Raw genomic sequence first — 24016 nt, 5'->3', positions numbered from 1 at the left:
CAACTGCAGGGTATGCCCTGAGAATGTAAGTGAAAGTATTCTCAGATGCTGAAGGCAGTCATGAAAGGCTGTTTTCCATTGTGTTGACTGAAGGATTAATTAGACTGCACTGAATCACTACTGCTACAGTGTTAGTACAGCAGGAGTGTGTATGCGTGAGTGGGCAAGCCATGAGAATATTCTCATAATGGCCACATTTCTAACTGGAACTGTTTTCTTACAAGGGCGGGTGTTACATCGACCAGCCAGGCAAAAGCCATGGCTCCTATTTTCAAACACTTTCCCAGAGAAGCTTCCTCTGGGATGGATTGGTTTAAATCAAAGTTCTCAAAATGATTTAAATCACCAATTTCAATAATGATTTAAATCAGAAAACAGTAAACTTGGATTGAAATAATACATTTTAATCTAGTTTTTTATTTGTACTTTTTAGTGATTTTTCTTAAAGAAAGGTTGATTCTCATTAGTTGGAAATTCTTAAAACATGTTGATTTTCAACTAAAATGTAGCCTAAATATGGCACCTCTTTTGCCAAAGTGCATATACTCTATCTGTACATATTTATTTAAGCAATTATAAAGCTTACTATACATTTTTACATTCTTTATGATAGAAAATGGTAAATGATGCATTTCTTATTTACTAGGTGGTTAATTATTTTGCTCATGATTTGTGTCAAGCTGTATTTGCCTGGAATTTGGAATTCAGTTAAAATGCACAAAAACAGCATTTTAAAATTTGTATTAGTTAAATATAACTCCCTTAAGTGTGCTGGGTACGTAAGCAAGACAAAGTTTATCAAAACATGTTTTCCATTTAGAACTATCTGTAGTTGGTGTATTGAACTGATTGATTCTGGTCACCAGGTCCTTCACAATTTTGGAGCTAGTAAATCTCATCCTCTCATATCTAATTTTTATTCATAGATTGGTAGAGGAAAACAGGCTTTACTGCTTTTTCAGCTCCCAGTCAGTTTCTCAACTTTGAACCAGTTATTGAACTAATCTAATTGAATAAACTGAAATGAAGACAATAGTCCCTCTGCACCTGCAGAGGTGACTGCTGCTGTCAAAAGCTGGTTTAGCCCTTCAACAAACTCTGGCTACAGGTTCTTAGCAGTGACCTGTTCAGTGGTATGACTTAACTTGAAAATTTTAGAAGCAAAGGTGCTGCTTTAATATTATTTTTTAGTTTAATTTAAGTGATTCAATAGATTATAGTAAGTTTATACTTTAATATGAGTTTTTAGAATTTGAAATTTTATTTTAAATAGCTTTATTTTAAAAAGAAAAAAAATTACTTCAAAATTTTAGAAATCTGATTTTTTTTTTATTATTATTATTATCCAACCTGCTTTCTCCTGGTTCTAATTTGATCAACACTGTTTCCTTCATCTAGTTTTGCATGTATATGTATCCTTCTTCCCTTTCAGGAAATTATTACATTGACATGAGCAGCCAGAGTTAAACTAATTGCTTAATCATGTTTGTTTTTGCTAGTGGGGTATAGTTACCTGAGGCTCTTTTCCTGCCTCTAGTTCCCCTCAGAGGTTTTTGCCTTGTGATCTGGAGAGCAGACTTTGCTGCTAATTTTTTATTCTAGTTTTGGTTTTCTCCCTCCATGCATGAGCAGTGAAACAATAGAAGTAGCCTGACTGAAAACAGGCAAAGGTGAATGTGTGCTGCTGTCTTGCATTTGTAATATACTATTTCATAGAATCATAGGGTTGGAAGGGACCTCAGGAGGTATCTAGTCCAACCCCCTGCTCAAAGCAGGACCAATCCCCAGACAGATTTTTACTTCAGTTCCCTAAGTGGCCTCCTCAAGGATTGAACTCACAGCCCTGGGTTTAGCAGGCCAATGCTCAAACCACTGAGCTATCCTTCCCCTTAGATTGATTAGAAGATGCCCTGAATTAGTAACTACCCGGTTTAGGAGTTGTACCTTTGTCATGCAAGTTGCAGGAAAAAGCAATCAGATGTAATAGAAGTGTTGTCTTCTAAGCAAAAATATATCTGTACTGTGAGTGTTCTTAAAAACTTTTTAGTGTCTGAATATATTTCCTTTAATCCTGCATATATGCAGACATTTGCACTGAGGTATTCAGAGATGACTCTAGCTATCCACGGCTGAGTTTTGTTGGAGTGTTTCCAGCCAATCTACTTCCTGTGCTATACAGCATACGTAACTGTATGGCATGCTGCAGTATATGAATAGCAAGGAAACTGGTGTTAAAGAGCCCTTGGAAAGGAGGTCAGGCCAAGAGTTTACCCTGTGTTAAACTGGTATAATTTGTTGGGCAGCGTCCTCCAAATCTTAAATATCTCACTTAAAAAATCCACACTACAGTCAGTGAGAAAATTAACCAAAAAAAAACCTGCTCTTCTGATGGAACCTCCAGACTGTCAAGGGCAGCCAAGTTACCCAGCGAAGTGTAACTCTGTTGGGATCGTCGACGTTACAACCAGTAACACTATAGAAAACAGGGATGTACTAGGTATGGTTGTGTTAATTTAATCTCTACTTAAAACAATGCAGCAAGAATTCAGTGCCCATAAAATGGGAAAAGACAACATTAGAAAAAGAACTTTAAGTTTCTAAGAGTTTAAAGACTGTGGAGAGTAACAGTGTGAGATTTTCGAAGGGTTGCGCTTAGACCCTTTAAATGGTCTCACAAATCCTGCTAGCCAGCTAAATGTTCTTTGCTAGCAGGATTTGCGAGGAGCAGTGGCATTTTGTGGTCAGTACAAATGCTCCAGATAGGTATTCCCCAGGGATAATTTCACATGGCTACACATTTTTTGTGCTCTAGTTCTTCCCCCACCATTGGAAATCTTATTATTGTATGCAAGTGCTAACCTTTCCCACCTACCCTGCAGCACGTTTTGTTCTTGTGCCTTTATTATTCACAAGTACAGGATGCGAAGTAGGGAGATGATGTTGACACTGAATATTAATATTGTTCTCAGGCACAGCATAGAGAACATATTAGCAAAGTGTATGTTTAAAGCTATTCTGGAGTTACTTGATTTGCTTCCCTCCCTCTGGCCTCAGATGATTGGCTGGTGCAGGCAGCATGCTGGGGTGCAGTGAAAGCTCGGCAATCTTTTCTTAGCTGGCATCTGCCTGTCTGCCTGCACACTGGTTTGAGACGCCTTTGTCTTTCTAAGGGGCAAAGATAGGAAGAAAGTGAAAAATGTTGGGAAGAAGGAAACCAGCTCTCCTTTTGCACAGTGTTACCTAGGGTAGCTGCAAATTGACATTGTTCATTCCCTCTCTTCTTTAGTCTGCTGCAAAGTGCGTCTTTTGTTGCTTCAGTAATGAAATATTCTCTTGCATCTTTGTCTTTCCAGCCCCCTCCTTTCAACAATTAGTTTTCCTCCCTAGTCCTCCATTCCTGTTTAAAAATACATGATGCTGTCTCTGGCGTGAAACATACAGCAGAATCGCTGCCACAGGGAGAGTTAAAAGCAAAGTTAGATTTCCACCCAAAATTGTCACTTTAGTGCTATGTATTCTTGTACTTTGACCTTAATATGTCAGACCTGGAGCCTGAGATTTCGTGCTAGCAAAAAGGGAGCCCTGAGGAGAGGATCCTGGTGATGATTAGCAGTATTTGAATCCAGGCTGCCTGCTTCTCCTGTAATACTGTTCCTAGAAGACCTGATTTCTGCATATTGTGCTGGGGAGAAAGATGGTGGGGTTCATCTGCCAAGCATTTTTTGTCGCATGTCCAGAGAGCACGTTACAACATGATAGTGTCCTATCCAGACTGTGACATAGTGTGGTCTTGCCTATGTAGATAAGAGTAAATCATGTTACCAAACTGTGTTCCAGCCCCAGGTCAAGGATGGAATAGGCCAAGAAGAATGGACAGTCGCCCCCCCCTCAGAGATCAGCTGTCAATCAGAGTGGAAACTCATTGATACAGCGGCAAGGAGTCCTGTGGCACCTTATTGATACAGGTCTCCGTAGGGGAAACATGCAGTGTGCTGAGTGGGAACTTTAGTCTCCAGGACTGTCAGTCCTTGCACCTTTCAGGAGCAGTACCTTCACCTGAACAATATAGTTCCTTGTGGGCATTTATTCACGATTCCAAGCCACCAAACAAGATGTCATTATTAACAGTCTTTGCCCATTAGAAATACAAGATTAGAAAATCAGAGATTACTGGTTAAGATTTGGTGTGCTTGAGGAGAGACATGTAGAGAGAACTTGCAGAACATCTGCATATGATATGTTTGCCAGTCAGGAACACTAAAAACAAACAGAAAACTAACACACAACCCTTCCTCCCAATCTGGGTAGGTAGTTTGTGAAGATGATGTGCTTTGAGATGATGAGATGATCAATGTCTGGGGACCTCTAGGCATTTGTCCAGGACTTAGACTGGCCGTACAGATGAATATTTAGCTTTATGTGTAGGGAGTTATGTGTAGAAGTTACCAAAACATCTGATCTGCAGAGAGAAATTCAGCTCTTGTTCTTCTTAGGCTGGAACAGCAGCCATCAGCAAACCAGGTGGAGAATTAGATAAGAGACTTTTGAAATATGTAATTTTATTTTGGTTTTGTAAATATCAGAAATCTGATTCATCAGATTCCTCTTGTTTTCCCATTAGTGGCTTGTAATTACCATGGTGAAGATATGCCATGGAACAGAGGGGGGTCGAATGCTGCGTCTCTCTCTCTAGGGTGCTCTGAAGAACCAGAGGGCAACTTTGCAATTTGTATTCCTTTCAGATGCCAACATGCGGTGAAACTATTTGCTTTAAATAACACAAGGCCCTGGTCACCTCTTCATACCCAAGAGTCTTTGACTGCAGTCCTGACAGGGAAATTTGCTTTTACTTTTGTTTCTCAAATGAAATTGGGATTGAGAAAAATGATTAAGACATGAAATATTCATAAACCATTGGAGGCAACAAGAAGTTATCTCCAAGATTTTGTACTCATTGTTTTTCCTTCTCCCTGTCTCGTTTTTCAGTCATGCCAAGCTGACCTTGTGAAGGACAACGGTCACAAATATTTCCTTTCGGTCTTGGCAGATCCCTACATGCCAGTAAGGACAAAGAGTCTTTTTCAGACTTATTTAAAACTTGCTAAGGTCCTCTTTGCTTTTATGCTGCTATGATGTGGTTGGTGCTATTGGTGGGGATGAAATGGGAACTGTGGGTGTTTTGATAAATGGACTGAAGTGCTATCTAATTTCATGGTACCTTCTGTAACTACCTTTACTGGTATTCTGTTTAGTATCATCCTACAACAGGATAGCCCTCTAGCAGTATACATTAAGGGCTATTTCCCCATTCGCCCCCCTACCCCCCACCCCCAGTTTCTCTAGTGAGAAAAGCACACATCTGTCACAAACATGAACTAAATAGGGCACTAGCCTTTTCTGCACTAATGCTTTTTAAATCCTGAACGTAAATGAAAAATGCAATGGAATACAGAATAGTTCCCAGTCACTCAACCCCATGTAAAATATAATAGGATTGCTGCAAATTATTTCTTTTAAATGGTCTGTTTATTTCACTTAAAAATGAAACATGAAGTGGCCGTGTTGCCAGCCTGATGACATAACTAAGTCAGGCATTTCAGAGCTGCAGCTAGACGTGGGATAGCAGGAAATTTCTATCTATCTCTTTTTTTTTTTTTTTTAAGCTGTGAAAATATTCTAGAAACCCTTGGGTCTCTGGCCACCCTCCTTTCTACATGTCAGGCTGTTTTCTGTTAGAATTGTGATTAAAATCACAGCCTCTCAATAGAGCCACAGCCAAGCAGGCCAGCCATGCTTCCTGTTCTCAGAGAAAGGAGGGGGACAAGTTTCATGGCCTGTTCCAGACACTTGTCATCAGTGGTGGCTCCAGGCCCCAGGACGCCAAGCACGTGCTTGGGGCGGCAAGCCGCAGGGGGCACTCTGCCAGCGCTGCGAGGGTGGCAGGCAGGCTGCCACTGGCGACCTGCCTGCAGAGGGTCCGCTGGTCCCACAGCTTCGGCGGACCTCTGCCTGCTGTGCTTGGGGCGGCACAATTTCTAGAGTCGCCCCTGCTTGTCATTAAGCAACTCCAGAACCCAACTGTAAGTTTTAGATTCTTGAATTATCACGGTTTCAGGAGATTCACATCAAACAAGTCAAGAAGGCCAGCATGGTCTCTCTCCTTTCAAACAGTGCAGTATACAGTTGTTCTCTGTCCTGTTTAAAGATAAAAATTAGTTGTGCGTTGTTTTGTTTTTAAGGCTGAACACAGGACTATGACTGCTTTCATTTTGGCTGTGATTGTCAACAGCTACAATACAGGGCAGGTGAGTCCCAACATCTTGATCTTTACAATGCTTCTCCTAAGCCTGTCTCTGTACTGTGACTTTGCTTTGATGTGTCACCAACTGACATGCATCAGAGCTTACTACAGAACTAGGAAGTTGCAGGGGGAGGATGTGGGACGAGGCTACAGAGGGAGTATGTGCACAGCCCCTGGAAATACAGGTTAAGGGCACACGTCGCTGAACAGCATCCTCTGTAAGCAGTACACAGACATATTATTAAAGGAATCCTACATGGTTCTCATCAGCTGCAAGCCTGGTGGCCGTGATGTGTGTCTTGGGAAGGGGTTTAAAGCCATAAATCATGGGGCTCTGACAGGTGCAAGGAGTATTGCCATTGAGGAAAAAAGCAAGTTTATTGCATTCGGGAAGCATTTGTGACATTAACAGTTGCTTGGCTGGCTGTAAGAGCACACAGGTGACCTCCCCAGACTCTTCATAGCGCACTTGTGCAAAGCATATCCAATAAAATTTTGCAACAAAACTAGTATCTAACCATGGAATAATTCTGTTCTCTACGTTGCGTCTGTCCCCTCTCAAAATCATTTTGTTTAATGGTGAGAGAGGAAAGTGCCTGTCTTTGAATTGCACTGAACTATGTTTTAGGAAGCCTGCCTTCAAGGAAACTTGATTGCCATCTGCCTGGAGCAGTTAAATGATCCACATCCTCTACTGCGCCAGTGGGTGGCGATTTGTTTAGGACGTATCTGGCAGAATTTTGACTCAGCGAGATGGTGTGGCGTGAGAGACAGTGCCCATGAGAAGCTCTACAGTCTCCTCTCAGACCCCATCCCAGAGGTAATGTTTTAAGTGTAGACGTATATACCAGATGGGCTGGAGCCGTTTTGAGTGAGGGCTACAAAACAATTTAAAAATCCATATCTTCAAGAAATCTCATGAATTGATAGGTATCTGGTTAAAAAAAAAAACGCTTTCCATTATTTCTGCAGGAAAGGTGCTTAAGCCATGCAAGATCTGGATCAGGAAAAGCAGAATAAATGCAAAAGATTTTATAGTCCATGAAAGAGGGTTTTCAGTGTGATGACTTTAAATCCAGGGTTTATACAAGCTCCACCATTTGTTTGCTCACTCTTGTGTCAGAAACTCTTCAAAACTGTGTTACCACATCTCACTGTATTTCGACAAGTTCTCTGATCCATTTTGTCTAAATCTGAGAACTGTTCTCAGCCTGATGGATGAAAAAATGCAATTTTAATGGAATGCATGTTTCACCTTTATGAAAATACTGTCCAAGAAAGAAGAGAATCTTGTGCCAACCAACATGGTGATTGACAGAGCTTATGAGACCCCAGTGAAATTATATTCCAACTGGGAGAAGGAAGCTTGGAGATACAGGGCATTATCAATGTGCAATTATTAATTAGATTTTCTTCTTTTAGTGATTTAACACTTCCCAGTCTGGGCACCCACAGCCTCCTTTCCTTTTTCCCAGGTTTTTCTCCACCTGCAGATAATTGTTATGCAAAGGATCAGGTGAAGTGTCCTCAAGGCCATCAACTTCTTTTGTCAATCAGCCAGATCAGATCCTTGCTGAGTTATAAGGCAAATGTTCCGGAGGCTGATTATGCTGCCCCCACAGCATTCCCAATCTCTGCCAAGGCAGAGAGTAAAGGACCACACTTGATCCCAAACCTTGGGCCTGTGTGGGGTGTGGCTGACCCTTCTTCCGTTTTTAAGTCATCTCCTCCCTTTCCATGGTCCCATATCAGATAGTTGAAGGCTTTAGAGATCTCTAATGTAAAGGAGACCTAGGGCCCTCAATGACAATTCCTTATTCATCTTTATGCTATTAAGCAGAAGGTTCTTGACAGTGCCAATTGAAAAATCACCAAAGGGAAAAGCCACCTGACATTCCAGGGAATAATACACACTTCTGCACACAGGACTATTTGGAATTGCACCAGGATTAAACTTGGCAGTGCCCCTATATCTGTTTGTCTTTCTGGTCTTTGGGCTTCTTTCCTGGCCTTGAACCTCCTGGCCTAATCTCTTATTCTGCCAACTCGGATCTCTCCAGAGCCAGGCTACTGTGTTGGATAAATGGAGTAGCCTGGCTTTGGAGAGATCCGAGTTGGCAGAATAAGAGATTACGACGGGAAGTTCAAGGCCAGGACCAGGTAGGAAAGCAATGATGATCTTTTATTTTGTCTCTCACAGGTTCGCTGTGCTGCAGTCTTTGCACTGGGCACATTTGTGGGCAACTCAGCTGAACGGACTGATCACTCTACCACCATTGATCACAACGTGGCCATGATGCTGGCACAGCTCATCAACGACGGGAGCCCCGTGGTTAGAAAGGTACAGCAGGAGGGACAAAAGGAAGTGAGGAGGATTAATGTTTGTGTCCTTCACAATAATGCTAAGAAGGGTTAATTGTGTATGTTGCTGGGGAAGCAGACTCTTTGTACAGTGGATTTCTTCCTAGGCATTCATGGATTTCATTCATCTGGAAGCATTTATTCAAGATCTCTGTCCTTTGGCAGCTGGTATAGATACCTACTTCCTGCCCAGGGACAACACACAAACATGGTTCTCCTCAGTGAAAAGAGCAGAGTAAGTGACAGCTCCTGGCCAGGCCAAAAAGTTTGCCCACCCCGGTTTAGCCTGTTGACTCCTATGATTGCGCGCTCAAAGCTGTAGAAATATGATAGCTTTGCAGAGTCCTTTTTCTGTAGTTGGCCTTGTAAGTGAGGAGGCACAGGGTTCCCTGTGGGTTTTAGGATCAGGTAGGGGAAGACCAACAAATGGTCAAGTTGACCCACCAACAGTAAAATACGTTTGCTGTTTAAAACCATCTGTCATTTTTTCTGTAAGCTTATCACAGAGTAACTTTTAATGGGAGAGTGGGACTTGGAGGGTTAGAATGTGAGCGGGTGAAAACTATGCATCTGCCACCATCTTTAGGAAACCCTGTGGGGCAGTGTTGTGACTAGTCTTTGTTAGTGGAGCAGGAGTTTCTATCAGGAGTCATTTCAGCAGGCTGGTGTGCTTTCTCATCTGCTTTGGAGTTGTCCCTTGATTTTATAGCTCATACTCAAATCCCCCTTGCACACATGCCCTCAAAAACAAAATTGCCTGGGTCAGTTGGACTCTCCTCTCTCATTTGTAATGGAATCTTTGCATCGTGAAATTGATGACACAGTGTACTTGCTCTCTTGCTCCCAGATGACCTCTTCTGATTGGTTTTCCCTTGTTTTAATCTCTTGCCCTCAGAGAAACTTCTGAAAAGAGTTTCCTTTAGCATACCTGAGACTCTGGCAGCAAAGGCTGCTTCATCTACAAATGGATACCACCGTCCCAATGGAGCGGCATCGATTTCTCCAAATCTCTTAATTAAAAATTCCTTTAAATAATGGAGAGTTCAGTCTTCTGCTGACTATTTGTATTTCTCTCTCCTGTCCCTGCCTGCAGTGTTAAGAAACAAGCTATGATAGGGTTATTGCCCAGAACCTAATGAGGAGCTTGGCTGCCCAATGGCTTCCTGCAAATGGTTGTGTTATTCATGTGCTTCTGCTGGTAGTACAGACTCTCTGTGCGTCATGGGTTTCGGAATGCCCAGGCCTTTTGTGTCGATGATTTTCTGGTTTCATTTCCTGTGAGGTTTATGTAAATGTCAGTCTCCTCTCTGTTTTATGCTGCTGGCATGCAGAATATAGTTGAGTCTGAGTTACAGACACCAGAGTTACAAACTGACCAGTCAACCACACGCTTCATTTGGAATCAGAAGTACGCAGTCAGGCAGCAGCCAAGACAAAAACATAAAACAAAAAACAAATACAATTCAGTGCTATGTTAAAGGTAAACTACTAACAATATAAAGGGAAAGCAGCATTTTTCTTCTGCATAGTAAAGTTTCAAAGCTGTATTAAGTCAATGTTCAGTTGTAAACTTTTGAAAGAACAACCCTAACATTTTGTTCAGAGTTATGAACAGCTTCCGTTGCCAAGGTGTTTGTAACTGTGAGGTGCAACTGTAAGATTGTGCTGCTTTCCATAGTCTGCAGACAATACATTAAAACGGGCATGGAGAGCTTGATTTGGAATACTGAGTAGCCACAGGGGTGCTGGCCATTGGCAGCTCACTAGATCGTAGGCACACACCTCTGGGAGCACTTCAGTGTTCCGCATTCAAGGGTTGTCACAATGAAGCACTAATGCCATTTGCCATCTGCCCTGAACGTCAGGAAATTCCATTTCCATGGCTGCGGCTCTGTGGAGTCTCAAGAATGGATTTTAATAGGCATGGCATTTCATTTGCTGTACAGCATGAGGAATCCCCTGGAAACAGAAATGTACATGGTACATAAAACATAGTGTAACATAATAACCAAATAATAAAAAAGACCATATATTAAAACAGACTAGTTCAGACCACAGTATATTTGCTGTTTAGCAATGCACCATGAGACCAGTTCACCTACCCCTTCCCTGAAGCCAATGCCTGAACCAGGAATAAATCTGTCAGAGGTTAGTGATCTCATTTGTATGCTGGTTCTTTGAGTTTGAAATCAATGCAGGAGTGGGGGCAGGGAAAGAAGCCTGTGCACTTTGGTGTCTTATCCAGAATCCTGACTCTTGAGATTTCTATCTGATTTTGTGACTTCCTCTAGAAACAAGAGCTGTGTTGTGTACGGGTAATGCTCTGCTGTTTGTTACTGTTTTGATAGCAAAGTTTTACATTACAGGACTTTGGGTTTTAAATTAAATATTAAATATTAATTTGTTACTGGAAGCATAAAGTGTTTGGCAGCCCTATGGGAGGAAGAAGGGAGGGGCTGGGAGTGCAGTGGAGAGAACATGACAGCTCCATTCAGTAAAGAGACCTTGTTCCTTTCAAAAACCACAAAGAAGGATAATATGGTCTGACTGAGCAGTAATGCCATAGTCTCTTGAAGTTCATGTGTTCTGACCCTCCGTTATACAACAAAGGCAGGTTAACTGCTTGCTGGGCGTCTGGATTGTTCCAGGCAGAACCCACCTGCCGGACACTACCAAATTGTTCCTGGCAGGATTCACTTGCCAGCCGCTGCTCAATCATTCCAGACATAGCCAAACTTCCTGTTTATTTAGCTGGAATATTAGTTGCATAACAGGGGCTGTGTTGAGCCAGCAATGAGAGGTTAATTCTGTGGCCTTATTCCACCAACATCTTATGCTTCAGTTTATTCATTGGTGTAACTGTTTTCCAGTGTGCACAGTTTGGAATACATAGATCTCTCTTTTGGAGATAGAGGCTGCAAACTGGTGTTAGCAAGAGACCACAACTCTCCAGCCAGTCAGTTGGTCTGTCTGTCTGGTATTTCTAAGGGGCCTAGCACCACATACCTAAGAGAGGGTCTAAGTTTTGGTGACGACTTCCGCTCCTCCTCTCTAGGGCTCCCATGTTGGAGCCATTGAGCCAGAGAATTAAGCGGGATCTCTTATCAGGCCCACAGCGTCACCCCTACATTAGCCAGCATTGGTCCTAGTAGATTAATATAAGCCTTGTTTTCTCGCCTGGGCTGACCATGTTGCCAAGTTTAGGACTCAAGTTCCAATGTCCTTCATGGTGACAGCTCAACCATGGCCTTGGCAGCCTGTTGGTGTCTCTTTAGCTGAGTTTAGAGTGAGTGCAGTGCAGGCAGCAGGAATCCAGCTCCTTTCAGCAAGTCACGCGTGAACAAACAGTGGTTTGGCCTTTGCCACGAAGAGAAGAGTCCTGCTCCTTCACACAGTTCCTTATTTCACTCCAAGAAACATGTGCCTCTCGTGAGCAGGTGGCAGCTTGTACGTGAGAGGAGGGAGCTGTGTACAAGACTCCAGTTCTGTTCTTTCTGTGACACTACATCAGTCTGACAATATCAGGCTGAATCAAAGAGTAGGGGTGCCTGGCCAGGAATAAAAGACCTTTTGTTATGAAGAATTCATTTTGAAACTAAGCGCTCTGGCTTTCTTCAGATCTTTGCACTGAAGTGAAGGAAAAATCAATGCTTCTCCAAACCAAGTATAAAAAAGTGCCCTCATCTCCACTCGAGGTGACAGATGGACATTAATTTTGTCATAGAGCTGGTTTCACAGGGGCTTTATTCTGCCTTATTTTTAAATGATAAAAAGATACTCACAGAAGAGAGGCTATTCCCCATCATGTTAGCTCAGAGTAGAGGAAATTGGCTAACTCTGCCATCTTGCCACGGGTTTATTGGGTTGGGCAGGGGGAGAGAGAGTTAAGAGGGGATTTTGTATATTCTTACTGCTGTAGAGAGAGATGCGCACGCTGGATCTGTCAGTAAGCCTCCTGTATCAGCATAGGTCAGGTTCTACACATCACTGTCCAGTGGTTCAGCAAGGCCACTCCATTCTTATTAGCAGGCTGAGGGCTGAAATATACAAGATTCCTGATTTTAAAAGCATTACGAGAGCAGATTCTTGTGTAACTCCATACCCTGCCTGTTTTTGAGATCTGAGCTACCTCAAAGAAAGTAAAGACCCTGAGTCTTGTTGGCGAGTGACTTCACTGAGAAGCTGCATTGTTTGAGGGGTTATTTTTCAGAAGAACAATCGAAAAACCCTGGATTTTATTTATTTCTTTGTATGCAGGCTTATTTGGGGCCTGTCAATCAAACATTGCTTTAAGTGTAAGATAATGCACTCTTCTGCTCAGAGTTCAGCATGACTTTGCTCTGACAGCAAGCTCTCACTTGAAGGATGCCTCTGTCCATCTGTGTTACTTATAGGCCTTTCTGTTGCATTCATCACCAGAGAAGATTAGCATCTCTGAAATACAGCATCTGTCTATGCTGCAGTTCAAGCCCATGCTTGAGCCTAACCTCCTTTGCGCAGACACTGCAATTGCGCTAACCCAGGGCTTGAACCCAGGGTCCCAGGACCCTGTGGGCTGGAAAGTCCGAGCTCAAGTTAAGCAGGGACCGAGGGTCTGAGCCCTATTGCTTTGCCGTGTAGACGTAGCCCCGCTTGACTCCGGTCCCAGGAGTCAACTGGAATTATTCCATAATTTCATGGGACAGTTTCCTTAGTCGTCTCTATCCCAACAATCTGCAATCCATTCTACTGAAAATGGAAGCCATCCCAACTTTGCAAACGGCAGCAGCTCAGGTCCGCATTAACCCATTCTCTTCTGATCACCAATCTGCAAACACACCGTCAGAAACCCTCCTGGGTTTGCAATGGAGACCAAACCAATCAAGGCTTTTGCAAAGCAAGCTGCTTCCCGGTAACATGCAGGGCAGGCAGTCAGGTTTTCCCACAGTGCATCATGGTCCTAGGGCTAGAGCAGGGCAGGGAGTTGGGGGAGAGCTAGGGACTCAGTTATGGCTATTTTGCCTTGGGTCTACACACTGCAGTGTGAATGCCACAGCCCTAGGTTCGAGCACGAGTTAGAAGACTCTTGACATAGGTTTAAAATACAATGTAGACACTCAAGCCTAGGGCTCCCTAACATAGGTCAGCTAACTCAAGTCCCACTAACCCTGGCCTTATGTTGCAATGTAGACATACCCACAGAGGGGCACAGAGTGATCCCCTTGCGTTTCATTGGCGAGGAGCATTTAAGTAGAGATTTGTGCCCTTCAAAAAGCATATTTTGTCCTCTGCAGTAGTTTGTATTGGAAAAGGCAGTTGTAGACCATGCTCTGGATGAACTAAGCAAGTTATAGTTGCCATGTCCTCGTTCGAGTGATAGTCCCTTTGTATATTCCCCATGTGGGTACGCATGTGTGTGAATCTAGAAATTCTTCAAAGCAGTGTCCATTGGCCCGCACGTGCGCCGTAGCTCTCCTGGTGCTCCCGACTGAGGGTATAAGAGAAAGTGCGGATCGACACCTCTCCAGTTCCTTTTTAGCAACACATGGCCTGAGTCGGAATTGTATCCTCCTTCACTTGGTTGCATAATGTATAAAAATAGTTCCTTCCTCGGGAGATGTCACAGCTCACTCCACATCAGCACAAGCTGCCTCCACGGCATCCCTCTCAGATGTTCTGCTGCAGGACATCTGCAGAGTCCCCTTGGAGTTCTGTCCACACGTTAGCGATGCACTATGCTCTAGTTCATGTCTTGGCTGAGGAGGCAGCAGTGGGATCAGCAGTATTGAAAGCGTCTTTGCTACCAGCTCCCTCGCACCCAGCTCCAGGACGAGCACTGCTTGCCAATCATCCATATGTGTAATATACACAGGGGACCATCCCTTGAAGAAGTGGTGGTTACTTATTCTAACTTAAGTTTCTTCAAGATGCGTGATCCCTATCTGTATTCCACCACCCACCCTTCATCCCCTCTGTGTTGGACCCTGTTGGATTTGTGGTAAGAAAGGGAACTAGAGAGATTCCACCGACAGTGCCTCATACCCCCTCAGTTGGGAGCACAATGAGCGTGGCTGCACATGTGCAGGCCAACAGAGACTGCTTTCAACAATTTCCAAACTCAGGCATGTGGCGCACATGCATACTCGTATGTGGAATACTGACAGGGACCGCACAGCTGGAAGAACCTATAGTTCAATAAGTAACCTCCTCTTTCATAGATTGCAGTTTGACAAACTATAGTAGAATTTGTGCAAACTCTGGTGGTCTCATTGGCACTCCCCTGGTGCATGCAAGCCTCATTTACACTCGTGTCTTTGTTAAAAACCCTTTTACTTTGGTTGAAACACAGCACAGGAATTCTAAATCAGAGCTTGTTCCCTTTGACTGTTCTTTGAATTTTTGTTGGAGTTCTGTTCCAAGCAGACAATGGTCCATCTGACTGATGCACTTTATTTCTAATGGCAAATTCCTTGTCAGGCAGTGGTTTCTGCCTAAAGCAGGCTGTTTTTTCCTGACAGCAGAGAATCCCTGCATTTTCAGTGAATAATATCCCCTCTGCTTTGGTGGTTGGGTTTTGTTGTTGGGTATCCCTTCTTCTATATTGTGAATTATTCTGGAATGGCTTATTGACCAGGTTGTTCCCCCTCTTTCAGTGACGTCTGTTCCTTGAAAGCAGTTGTTTGTTTCTGACACGCATACTAATCAAAGGTCTGTTTCTCTCTGCTTTCTATCCCCAGGAGCTGGTGGTGGCTTTGAGTCACCTAGTGGTTCAGTATGAGAGCAATTTCTGCACTGTTGCCTTGCAATTTATGGAAGAAGAGAAGAATTATCCTCTGCCCTCTCCAGCTACCACAGGTACATCCTTTTGTCTGCTCATGGCCCGGGGCAGTTTTGATCCTTGTAGTGCTTGGGAACCTTAGCTGAGGAATTTGATTGCATGACCAACAGGCATCAGTTCGAGTGACGCTATGGGCAACTCTAACTCCGTTTTGGCACTGTAATGCATTTTCCTGCAGAACTGCATCTCAGAGAGATCTCCCTCTGAAAAGACTGAGATGTGCTTCTGGCTCACCGGGGAGTCACAGAGACTGAAATCCCTGCTACCCTGAGAAGAGATTCCTCCAGGTGCATGTTAAAGCATGTTGTCAGTACAGCGCGGTGAAGCTTGCACTGCTGCTACCCATATTGCACTTGTTGGATAAACAGGGGACTTGAGGCTCTCAGGCTGTTGAATTGATGCTGCCAAGGAGAATCCTCATTGTTCTGCAATGAGCCATCCAACTGTTTGTTACTTAAGAGGCTCAGACAGAAGACCGTGAAGACCTTCATATTGCTATGTCCTGCTGCAGCGGGGCTGTGTGCTCCAAAACCTTTGGTTTGTGATCCTGCTCTTCGGTGCTTGATGTGCTGTTTTTTCCCATCCTTTTCTTCCTTGTGTATTTTGCTTCATTTGAGGAACTGAAGGTTCTAGAGAAACTGTTGCTGGCCCTTCATTTTTTAGAAATTAAATAAATTGGAACTCTCCAGGAATAACAGAACTGTTGCGACAGGAACTTGCAGAAGAGAAGATGAACTATTTCTGCAATGAGTAATTAATCACGTCTTCGTCTGAATCATATTAGAGAACTAGTTTCCCCCCATTTTTCCTTTTTGCTGCAGAAAATAATCATCCCTTATAATTCCATAGCATTTTTCATCATCCAGAGGGATGCCAAAATACTTTCTAAGTGGGATATTCAGGAAGCACCGCCCCCGTCGCTGTGGTGGAAGGGGACAGCTGTTCTGTAGCAGTAATATTATGTATGTGCTGTTAGGAATGGGAATGAAGCATGACTTTTCCAGTTGAAATTGCAGGTGTTCAGGGCATGAAGTGAAATTTGGCCAGGAAAACCAGGATTAAATAACCCTTTATTATGAAAAATGTTCCCAGATTGTTAATGAACAGAAGCAATCAGCAATTCAGACTTAAGGATCTACAAGATGTCCCCTCCAGCACCATGTTTGGGCATTAGTTTGGTATTGGCTTGGAGGGAAGAATCACCAAAACCACCACCTGTAGCACCCTGTTTTGCTTATTGTCTTTCATTCAGGGACTGACAAGGCTTGGCCCTGCTTAGCGTATGGAATATGTAAGGACTACAGATCAAGAAACATGGAGCTATAGTCTTTGTCTTTTGTATGAGCAGAGAGGATTGGGGCAGGGGAGTAAAGATACCAGCCCTTTATCATAATTTGCTCTTTGTTTAAGGACAGCTTGCAGTGACTGAGCACCCTTTTTATCAGTAGTTGGTTTTAAATTGTTTTAATCATTTGCACTGATCACTCTACATTGCTGTGGGAAGGCTGCTCCCCAGTCTCTCTTGTGATGGCCTGTACAATGGTTAAACTTTGTCCCCACAGAGTGTGGGAGTTTGACGCCAGTGCGAGATGGTCCATGTACTCCGAGACTTCGTTCCGTCAGCTCCTATGGGAACATACGAGCAGTCACCACAGCTAGGAACCTGAACAAGTCTCTGCAGAACCTCAGCTTGAATGAAGAATGTAAGACGGCTTTCAAGATTCTTTCATTTTTCCTTACTTCTTGTCTCACGTGAGACTTTGTTTTATTTTGTCCCTTTGCCAGTTCTTCCCTGCTGTGAAATCTCATGTGGAAAGCATCTCAAGCTGACTAGGTGTTATCACATGGTATCTAGCTGCCAGCCCCGAGGGGAGATCTGGGCAACCCTTTAACCCTAACAGGCTGAAATTCTCTGTTCAATAGTATTGACTTTATAAGCTACTGGAGACCAACCAGGGCACCTTCTGATGCACGTGGTTTTCACCAGTCTGAGTCATTACTGAAGCCTTGATTCTTACCCTCTAATTAAATATTCAATGTTCAGAAAGAGAGCTTGGTGGATTTGCTTTACCAGAGGAATTTCTCTTCACGTGTTGAATGTCACAGGGTTCATGACAATCAGTTGATGCTCGAGCAAAATTGTTCTTTTGGTAGTATTTGTGTTTGTGTTTGTTTCTCCCCGCTTCCCTTTTGGCAGCTGGAAGCTCTGTTGCGTTTTCTCCTGGGAATCTCAGCACCAGCAGCAGTGCTAGCAGCACCTTGGGCAGCCCTGAGAATGAAGAGTATATCCTGTCATTTGAGACCATCGACAAGATGAGAAGAGTTAGCTCCTACTCCTCATTGAATTCACTGATCGGTGAGTAGGGGCTCTTCTTCCTTCCTCTGCTTTTTCCTGCTTTCTTTACCCTCCTCTGATTTTGTTTCTAGATAGGTCTTGTTGTAACAGCAAGGGTTCTCCTTATGGGTACATGCCATCATGCTCTCTGAGTGGGATTGTATGAAGAAATGAGAGAGGGCATTAACCTGAAGATCTTGTGGGATAGGTCAGGGAATGGGATGTAGCAATTACATAGCTGCATTTCTGTGGTCATAACCCTACCTTGTGTTACAAATGGTAGGATTCCTGTTAAGAACTTGAGCATGGAAAGGGTAGCATCTACTGGAATCTTGCAGCCCCTGCAACTTCATGGGCTAGGAAACGGATAGGAAGGCCCTTCATTCCATGGACCTGATAGCTGGGCTCAATGGCATGGACTTCTACCCTCAGTTGCTTTTCATGTAAGCTAGGCTTAGTCTGCTACGTAGCACAGTCTTCAAACCTTGTTAGCCTCTGAGGAAGCCTTATCCGGTTGATTTTCCATCCATTATTCCATCCATTATTAAATGGGGGTGAGAAGGAAGAACCCTGGCTTTGTCCTAATTAGTTGTCAAGACAGCTTGGCATTTCACAGAAATGAGCTCTGAACAGAGTGTCATAGGTGATCACTTTACATCCCTTACCACCCCATCTACATCCTCCTGGAGAAAGGTGGGAGAACACCAGCTGCAGCATCTGTTGAACTGCAGAGCACCAAAGCTAAACAGTCCTGTTCTGCCCTGGAGCCTCAGACCTCTTGGTAATATATCGAACACTGCAGAGTTGAGATGTTGGTGCCTTTAGCAAAGGAGGAAGGGAAATGAACTTGCATTTCCACAGCACACGCTTGATCTGCATGTTGGATGTAGTCTGGTATTTCTTGTATAAAACTGACTGGGAGTTCTGCACTAAACTAGTTCATTTTTCTGATGGCTTTTTAGGCATGTCTGGTAGCTGCAGCAGCATTTTTCTTTAGCTGATCTTCTTTTCAAACTGGTGTGGTCAGAGCACAGCCAGCTAACATGCAGGGGTCCCAGCGTGGGAAACAGACACTTGCTCCATGGAGTGGAGAAAGTGCACATCAGAGAAATGATGGGGGAGGCTCATAACCTTCCATTATGTTCAGTTGTGGGGCCCACGATCTTCTCCTAGCTTTAAAAAATCCCTCTCTACTATTGTCATATGAAGGAGTAATAACCTGTAGCAAATTGGTGAATGAAAACCCTATATACCACACTCCAGTACTAGAAATATTCTGGGATTCTGCTGCCAGACAGATCAGTTGGCATCTATTGTAGACCATTAATGAACGACTGGAGGGTCCCCAGGCCCTTGAGACAGTTTAAAATGAATCTTGTCCCATCCTAATAAAGTGTCATTAGACTCGTGAACAATCCAGTCACGTGACGTAACAGATAATGTCCCTGGTCTGTGCACAACAGGATCACTACAATGCTGCTGTCCCTGTGGCAGGTTAAAACCTTAGCTCCCTTTTCTTGCCTCCTCTCTGACTTGGACTCTCCTGCCTATCCTTCCGCTGGAAATTGCTACAGCCTGCTTGATGGTTTGTTTGTGTCTCAGAAGATCTTTACAGCACAGCTGAGAAAGAGTCCAGAAATGAGCTGGAGATGAGCGAGGGAAACTTAAGAAAACAAAAAGCAACTCTCCAAAGCCTCCCTCATTCATATTCAGTCAGGAAGCGCTCATATCCAGCTGTAAACGACATAGCTTATAGAAGTGTTTAAAATTCATAACTTAGGTAATCCCATTACCTTCAGCATTTACCTGTTTAAAGCTGGAGTTTTTCTCATTTCTGCTAAAGAATTGCAGTCTCCCAACCTGCTCTGTGCTAGATCCTAAGGGAAAGATTTTTTCAGAATTTCATCAACTCTGCCCACCGTGTTCAGGCGACGTGTTGCCAGGCAGCAGACCAGGGGTTGAGTTGACCCTGTAGTGTCCCTCCTTGAACTTACAAGGCCAACTGGGACAATTGTTAACTCTGACGCAATGTATAGGCCCAAGAGTCAAAGGTGTTAACATGACCCCATCACTGTCCAGTATTAAATAGAGTTAAATAAGGTTCAGGGGTTGATATACAGAGACCTGAGCCTGCTTAGTACCATGGCGAACACATTATTAAAAATCCTTTGAACCTTTTACTAAAGATTCAGCAAAGAAGCAAAACTAGTTAAAGAAATTGTAATATGGAGTACAAAGTAAGCCTTTCACTTAGCCAACATTCCTTTTCCCTCTCCTTTTAAATATAGAGTGTCTAAGGAAAAAGCCCCTGTCTGATACTTTCTTAGTAGGTATTAAACATGGTAACAACTGTCTTTTTGGGGAAGGGAGAAGTTAGTTGAGCTGGGCAGAAGCCAGTGGTGTTGCTGATGTTCCTAGAAGACAGCACAAGACAAACATACGTCAGAGGGAAGAGAAAAGAACAGCAAAGACACAAATCTGTCTCTTGTGTTGATTTTGCCTTGCAGCCTCACTGCTGGAGAAACACAGGCATGGCAGATGGTCTTATTAGCCATTCCAAGCCCTGGCAAACTCATACCAGTGTCGAGTCTTTCAGGGCATTGCTTTTATCTGCCTCTCTGGCAGTAGACTTACAGCGGTGCTGTAGCCTTGGCCAGCTAACCCAGACACTTACTAAACAAGGCAAAAGGAGAGGGGTAGGAACGAAAATGAATAAGGTGGAGAAGGAAGAGAACACACAAAGGGGTGTGTGACAGCATCTCTCAACCCAGGTGATATTCAGGATTTAGTGAGAGCCTGTGGAGATGACAGTGTCATCTGAGACCCTCTCTCTGGCCTAGTCTTATACAGACATCATTCAGGATCAGGATGAAGGTGGTTCAGGTCCCAGGAGAGGGTGGAGGTGGCAGCTATAATGGAGAAATTTGCATCCCTCTTCCTCCTCTCTCATCTTGGTCAGCTAGTATTTGCATCTGTTCATCTGTATTGTTTCCCAAAAAGTCTTTTTTATGGTCCCCAAAAGGGATAGATGGGTGGAATAGCCCATCCCCTCATTATTTTGTTCACCAACTAGGGCTAATTTCTGATACACCAACTTTTGTCCATTAATTTCTGGTCTCGCACTTCTCATGTTTAGTAGGCATGATCTTAACACAGTCCTTGAGTTAAATTCGTAGACCTTTTCATTTAGACTAATTCAGCCTTTGTCTCTCTTTAATCTCTTTTCCCATCAGTATTTGCTGTTCGAGGTTATTATGACACTTCAGAAACTTTCACTCTCTTCTCACAGTTGAGTTTACAATGCGGGTCAATTTGTAGGCCCAGTTATTACAACATCACCATCCTCTTTCTTTTTTGAGCCCCTTTTAGAGTCAGCCAATTGTGTCCATCTTCCTTCTGGGTTATTTCCTTAAATCCTTAAGCTGCAACAAAGAATGGACACCATGTGCAGCTCAGAGGGGTGGGTATAAACTAAGAAAGAGCCTCGCTTGGCATCTGCCCTGTCTGAGGAATCACCTGACATTGCTCTTCAGTGCCTGCCCCTCTGTCTGGTGGAAGGGAGCAATGGTTTTATAGCTGTGGCCATGCCAGGTATTTGAGAAAGGGGAAGAAATGAAAAAGGATTTTTTTGGAGGAACAGGTCAAATCCATTTTTAAAAAAATTCGGCCCCTAATGTTAAGAAATACAGATCATTCTTACCTAAAGTTTAACTTTCTGTCCTCTACATTCTTCAGACACACATCCAGTCATTAGCATTCAGGGGCTTCTTTCTCAATTGCAGTATGTTTTATTAAAGAGTCCTTATTCGCACCCCGTGCCATTTTGCTACAAGATGCTTGGCATTGACATTTTCCTCTTATTTTGCTTCAAATATCTCTGAGAGGCAATCCAGGAAAGAGGAGTGAGTCCTTGGGCTGTGCTTGTACAGTTCACAAGATGAGCTGGGTTCTGGCAGGTGACTGTCCCTTGGGTAGTTTTGGGCAGAAGAGTCATCTGCTTCTGGCCTTCCATTGCCCTTAAGTTGGCAGCAGGAAGAATTTTTGGTTATAATAGCTGGTTTGGAGTGGAGGCTAAACCTGTTGCAGCCCTCTCCACAGCCAGATCCACCAGCCATTAATCTTGCCTCTTTAAATGGAAAAGGAGAGCAATTAGCCATTGGCTTTGGGTGCCAGGAGACTGATAACTTTTTTTCCTACCCAAATGCTATGATTAAAGCCCCTCATTAGCTGTGTCTCATGGTGAAGTGGAGAACATTGCTTGAAAGATAATGCCAAACGCATTCATCAAAGAGGAAAGGAGAAACCTGGAGCAATAAAATGCTGGAGAAGGATTTCATTTTCCAGTAGGAGAGTTATAAGATTTAATTAGGATGGGGAGAGGAGACTATGCCATGCCGTTCAGAACCCCTCCTAAAGGACTGGCTTACAGCAACAGTTACAGTCAGAGGTGATTGTGATCGGACTGGGAGGGGAAGGCGGGGGGCAGACCATAGGCAAATGGGAGAGTGAGGGGATAGAGTGGGGCAGATCTTGGGAGTGGGAGCACTGACAATGGACTTACATTTGCAGTTAGACAATTCATTTAAAATCTTGTAAGTGCACATTTACACTGATCAATAATTAGCTGACAACAATGACCATATTGTAGGTAAGTATAAAATAGTAAACTAAGATACTGACTATATTATATGAAAACTAAATGCCACTCATAGGCACTTGTTTATGCAATAATATGCTAGTTTGTGTTCCATAGTATGCCATACACTACGTAAAGAATATGGAGAAGCCTAGTGAGATGGGTTGGGAATGGCAGGACACAGGTGTAAGTGAGGAACCAGTGGGACAGTGAGGAATGCCAGGATGGGTGGGGAATGCTGGAATGCATGGAGTATGGGAGTAGAGCACCACATTTTTTTCCAGCTGTTGAAACTGAGTTGTCTTGGCCGCAACTGTGCACCCAATCGAATGTGTAAGGGAGACGGGTTAGGGTTAGGGTTAGTGGTGGTGGATTCTGAAGGTCCCTTTGTAGACTGTGCTCATAACTACCTCCATCCTGAGGGCACAAACCTTTTTCCTCAAGTCTCCTCTGGGATTAGCGAAGCATCGGAAAGCCCATGCTCTGCTGTATGGGTCGCTCTTGGGGAGGAACTTTAAATTAGCTTTTCCTGAGGTGCAGAGTGCACTGCACAGAGCAGTGGGGGAAAACGGGCTTGGCAGCCGTCTTGAGCCACCTTCCCCCATGTCACTAGGACTAGCCCATTGAGCATTTTTCTGCATTGCCGTGTGTTTTGGGAATTTGTTTATAAGGATTCCATCACCAACTTCATCTTAGAGCAGCTTTAGCCTTGGGAACCAATGCTCTTCTGCACTCTCAGAGAGTAGGCGCACAACAGTCAGAGGGTCCAGAGAGGCTGGAATGGGGAGGTATCCTCAGGATACCCTAGGTATAAGATTAGGATTCGGTCATGGGTATTTTTAGTAAAAGTCAGTAACAGGTGGCTGGCAATAAACATTCAGGGAAGCTCATGACCTGTGCCTGACTTTTACTAAAAATACCCTGGGGATAGCAGGACAAACAGAGTGCTGCCGGGGCTTGCCGCTGGTCCAGTCCCCTGCTGCTCCTGTGCTTGGGCTTACCACTGATACTCCAGCCCCAGTGGGGCTGACCCAACCCCAGCCGCTGCTCTGGTGGCCAGGGACCACTGCTCTGGCGGGCCCTACGGCTGGTTGCCGGTCAGCTGTTCGGTGGCTCTGGGGCTGGCTGCCGGTCAGCCATTCCAGCAGCTGCTGCTCCAGCAGCCCCTGGGCTGACAGCTGCTCCAGCCATGCCCCAGAAGAAGTCATGGAGGTCCCAGAAAGTCTTGGAATCCGTGACTTCTGTGACAGTCTTGTCGCCTTACCTATGAATAGACCAAGGGTGCCGCCTATAAGTCATGTGATCTCTGCAAGGAATGTTAATTCTCCAGCTGCTGTCATGCAGTATTTTGCCCCAAGGTAATTGGGCTGCCGCTCACACCTACTGAAGCAGAGTTCATAGAGCCTTCAGAATTTTAGATCTTTTCTCTATCCGAATCTAGGTCTCACAGGATCTTATGTTTTACTCATGGGAAGAGAAGAGGGAGATGGGGGATAAATTACAATGCAGAGGTCGGATTAACAGTGACTAGAATTGGGTATCAGAATCCCCATATACCCCTCACTA

General features: G+C 43.9%; 1 protein-coding gene across 2 annotated transcripts in view; it reads left to right on the top strand.

Moving 5' to 3' along the window:
• Nucleotides 1–24016, top strand: part of RPTOR (regulatory associated protein of MTOR complex 1) — a 288180-nt gene that overhangs the window by 195403 nt on the left and 68761 nt on the right. For both annotated transcript variants that reach the window (XM_030533961.1, XM_030533960.1), the window contains exons 14-20: nt 4987–5061; nt 6240–6305; nt 6930–7121; nt 8502–8642; nt 15379–15496; nt 17042–17182; nt 17677–17835. In XM_030533961.1, the coding sequence (XP_030389821.1) occupies nt 4987–5061; nt 6240–6305; nt 6930–7121; nt 8502–8642; nt 15379–15496; nt 17042–17182; nt 17677–17835 (892 nt within the window). The remainder of the gene's footprint in view (nt 1–4986; nt 5062–6239; nt 6306–6929; nt 7122–8501; nt 8643–15378; nt 15497–17041; nt 17183–17676; nt 17836–24016) is intronic.

The sequence above is a fragment of the Gopherus evgoodei genome, chromosome 15 (genome assembly GCF_007399415.2).
Source record: "Gopherus evgoodei ecotype Sinaloan lineage chromosome 15, rGopEvg1_v1.p, whole genome shotgun sequence".
Lineage (NCBI taxonomy): Eukaryota > Metazoa > Chordata > Testudines > Testudinidae > Gopherus > Gopherus evgoodei.
Note: the sequence above shows the minus strand (reverse complement) of the source record. Positions and strands in the feature narration are given on the sequence as shown.